General features: G+C 50.7%; 1 protein-coding gene across 1 annotated transcript in view; it reads right to left on the reverse strand.

Moving 5' to 3' along the window:
- Positions 1 to 4,055, reverse strand: part of HIP1 (huntingtin interacting protein 1) — a 209,141-nt gene that overhangs the window by 38,220 nt on the left and 166,866 nt on the right. Inside the window, exon 8 of the mRNA XM_017533376.2 lies at positions 3,435 to 3,575. Coding sequence (XP_017388865.1) covers positions 3,435 to 3,575 — 141 coding nt within the window. The remainder of the gene's footprint in view (positions 1 to 3,434; positions 3,576 to 4,055) is intronic.

Raw genomic sequence — 4,055 nt, forward strand, 5'->3', positions numbered from 1 at the left:
AAAAACAAAAGCAAAATGGCAAAAGTTGACAGTGAATGAATATGGTACTTGACCTAAATGATCTTTCCCCCAAGAACCCTTTACCCAGTTAAATCAGGAGAAGAACATCAGGCAAACAGAATCCAGGAACATTATGCAAAAAACTCAAAACTGTCAAAGTCATCAAAAATAAGGGAAGTTTGAGAAACGAAACATCATAGCCAAGAGGAACCTAAGGAGACATCACAACTAAATGTCACATGGTGTCATATGGTGTACTGGATGAGATTCTGGGACAGAAAAGGGCATTCGGTTGAAAACTGTGACAATCCGAATAAAGTACAAACTTTAATTAACAATAAAGCCTCGATGCTGGTTCATCAGTTGTGACAAACGTCTCACACTAACATATGAATACATGGAACATGGTACTGGGCATACGAGAACTCTCGTTTCTATTTTTATAACTTTTCCGTAGGCCTAAAACAAAAATAAATGTTTTTAGAACAGAGGGCCGGGTGCAGTGGCTCACACCCATAATCCCAGCACTTTGGGAAGCCGAGGCGGGAAGATCACTTGAGCTCAGGAGTTCCAGACCGGCCTGGCCAACATGGAGAAACCCTGTCTCTACTAAAAACAATACAAAAATTAGCCAGGTGTGGTGGCGGGCACCTATAATCCCAGCTACTTGGGAGGCTGAGGCAGGAGAATGGCTTGAACCCAGGAGGTGGAGGTTGCAATGGGCTGAGATCGTGCCATTGCACTCCAGCTTGGATGACAGAGTGAGACCCTGTCTCAAAAACAAGTATATATGGTAGAGAGTATCCCTCCTACCCCTTCCCCAGCCCAGAGGCAATCAGTGTGGGTCATGGGTATCGCCCCACCTTTAAACCCAAACACGTAATGGCCTGTCTCTTCTCATAACTCCCTCAGCCTCCCGGGTAGCTGGGACTACAGGTGTGCACCACAACGCCCGGCTTAACTCCCCATTTTACAAAAAGGCAGTGGCGACGTTCTATTGAGCAACAGTGTTCTTGGAAATAATGAGAAGTTTCCATTTAAAACAAGGAAAAGTTCATCTGTATTCAGTGCTCTAAGTAGCTGGTCCCTTCTCTTGGGGGCTCACTGCACCCTCCCAGCTCCCTTCCGGCAGGCTGACTTGCTAAGCCTTTCTAATCCTTGGGCAGCTAATTCCACAAAACCATCCCAGATTAATCCAAGTGATGCTACTTCCTTCCCTTGTACTGTCTAAATAACGAGATTCATGACGTGTCAATGACCATAGTTACAGAGTAGACTGTCTTATACTACTATTTTTTTTTTTTTTTTTGAGGCAGGGTCTTGCTCTGTTGCCCAGGCTGGAGTGCACAACATGGCTCCCTGTAGCCTTGGCCTTCTGGGCTCAAGCAATCCTCCAGCCTTAGCCTCCTGGGGAGCTGGGACTATAGGCGCATGTCACCATGCTTGGCTAATGTTTATATTTTTTGTAGAGACAGGGGTTTCGCTATGTTGCTCAGGCTGATTTCCAACCCCTGAGCTCAAGAGATCTGCCTGCATCAGCCTCCCACAGTGATGGGATTCCAGGTGTGAGCCACTGTGCCTGGCCCAGGCGCATCATTTTAAACCAGAAGCACACAAAAGTGTAAGAACTGGCGGGGTGTGGTGGGTCACACCCCGTAATCCTAGCACTTCAGGAGGCTGAGGTGGGCGGATCACTTGAGGCTACGAGTTTGAGACCAACCTGGTCAACATGGGGAAACCCCATCTCTACCAAAAATTCAAAAAACAAACAAAAATTCGCTGGGTGTAGTAGCACACACCTGTGGTCCCAGCTTCTTGGGAGGCTAAGGCACAAGAATCGCTTGAACCCGGTAGGCAGAGGTTGCAGTGAGCTGAGATCACACCATCGCACTGCAGCCTGAGAGACAGAGTGAGACTCTGTCTTAAAAAAAAAAGCTGTGAGAACCTGTGCAAGACCAGAACCTCCAAACTGTATATATTCTGCTAAGGGCACCCCAGGGAACTAAAGCTAGGTGAGGGTTAGATCTCCATTTAATGAGCAGCTGTGTTTTATAATTTATATTTCTCCATAAAATTCCATTCGCACAAAGGGATCGTGTGGATAAATGGTCTGGAAATCATTACGTTAGCTCATGCAGGTCTAGGCCGGGTCTGCTGTTAACTGTGTGGTTCGTAGGATACATGACACATTTAAGGAATGGTGATGTGCTGAAGCTAGAGGCAGACAGAGAGGACCTGGCAATGGCAGCCACCAGTCCAGGTGACCTGCCACTGCCATCACGCCAGCTGAGGCAGAGAGGCATGGCCAAGGCTGTGTACTCCATGGGGCAGGCAGAAGCCTCTCCCCCGCTGGGTGTGGCTGTAGCCACCCAAGTTGTGGCTGCAGATCTGAGCCTCCCTGTGCTCTCTAGGGGGCTGGGAGCAGGCAGGAACCCTGCCCTCCCCAGTGCAGCTGCAGCTGCAGACCAGGGCCTCCTGCTCCCTGGAGCAGGTAGCAGCCCTGCCACCCCACACCCACCCACAAGCCCAGCTGCAGACTCAGGCATCTCTGCATTCTTCTGGGCCTGGGAAGGCTCTCCTTCCCCTTACAGACCCAGAAGAACCTTCTCCCGCTGCCTGACTTCTTTTCCCTTCTGTCGGCATCCACTCCAATCGTAGAGCAAAGTTGGGGCTGAACCCTGGTGCCATGAATGGCAGCAGGAGGCAGAGAGATTCCTGAGTGGAAGCAGAGGGTCCCCAGTGGGGGCTGGGCTGCCAATCCCACAGACCGAAATGGGAATTTATGGTGCCTTTTCTGGGTCTGCCCATGGACCAGTGGGGGTGCATTTCCTCCCCTCTGAGGCCCATAAAAGCCCTGAGCTCAGCCACAGCTAAGCGGAGATGGATGACCAGTTACAAAGAGGAGCAACTCTGTCTGCTGAGGGCTTCAGAGACCTGCAGAAACGCCAGGACGACCAGCAGCAGAGGGGAGCGACTCACTCTGTGGTCTCTTTCCTGCTGAGAGCTGAGCACTCTGCCTACAGAGAGGGCTACCCACTGCGGTCTCCTCTGAGCTGCTCTGATACTCAGTTAACACCCCTCTTCATCTTGTCCACCCTCCGCTTGTCTGCCTACCTCATTCTTCCCGGATGCAGAACAAGAACTCAGGCAAAGGCGCCACTAGCCACAGAGGTTTCCAGCCAGAAAATCAACACCCTAAAGATCCCGTAACACACTGGGACACGACAGTGGCAAGCCAGGTGCTTTCCTGGACACACCAAAGCCCGGGCCCTGCTCTTGTATCCTCACAATGGTCAGGAGCTCGTGGGCCTTTTGGAACTGGAGATACAGCCAAAGGCACTGAGAAGGGCTGCATTTCTCCAGGGACATCCTCAGGCCGGGATCCTCCCTCTGGCCTGAATCTCACATAAGAAGATCTGGCCTGCGGTACTCACAGGAGTGGAGTTTGAAGAGCAGCTTGACAGTGTAGTCATAAAGGTGGCTGCAGTCCAATATGACCTGGATCAGCGGGGCCAGGCGGCACTGCCCTGCTGTTGTCACGGACACAGAGCGGGACATGTCCAAGGAGTTGAACACTAGGAAATAAAAGTGAGGGAGAAAGGTGGTAGGGCCAGGAAGTGATAGACAATCTCTGTGGAGGGGCAGAGGCAGGGGTCTAACATATACCAAGGACCGATTCTGTGCATGCTTTACCTCATCTAACTCATTTAACTCGTACATCACTCCCATGAGATGGGTAACCGTATCCACATTAGACAGGTGAAGAAACAAAAGATAAGTAACTTGAAGGCCGTCACAAGGTCAAGAAGTGGTTTTGGTTGGGTACGGTGGCTCATGCCTGTAATCCCAGCACTTTGGGAGGCTGAGGCGGGCAGATAACCTGAGGTCAGGAGTTCGAGACTAGTCTCTCCAACATGGGAAAACCCTATGTCTACTAAAAACACAAAAATTAGCTAGGCATGGTGTTGCATGCCTGTAATCCCAGCTACTCAGGAGGCTGAGGCAAGAGAATCACTTCAACCCTGGAGGCGGAGGTTGCAGTGAGCTGAGATTTC

Source organism: Cebus imitator, unplaced genomic scaffold, assembly GCF_001604975.1.
Source record: "Cebus imitator isolate Cc_AM_T3 unplaced genomic scaffold, Cebus_imitator-1.0 Scaffold82, whole genome shotgun sequence".
Taxonomy (NCBI): Eukaryota; Metazoa; Chordata; class Mammalia; order Primates; family Cebidae; genus Cebus; species Cebus imitator.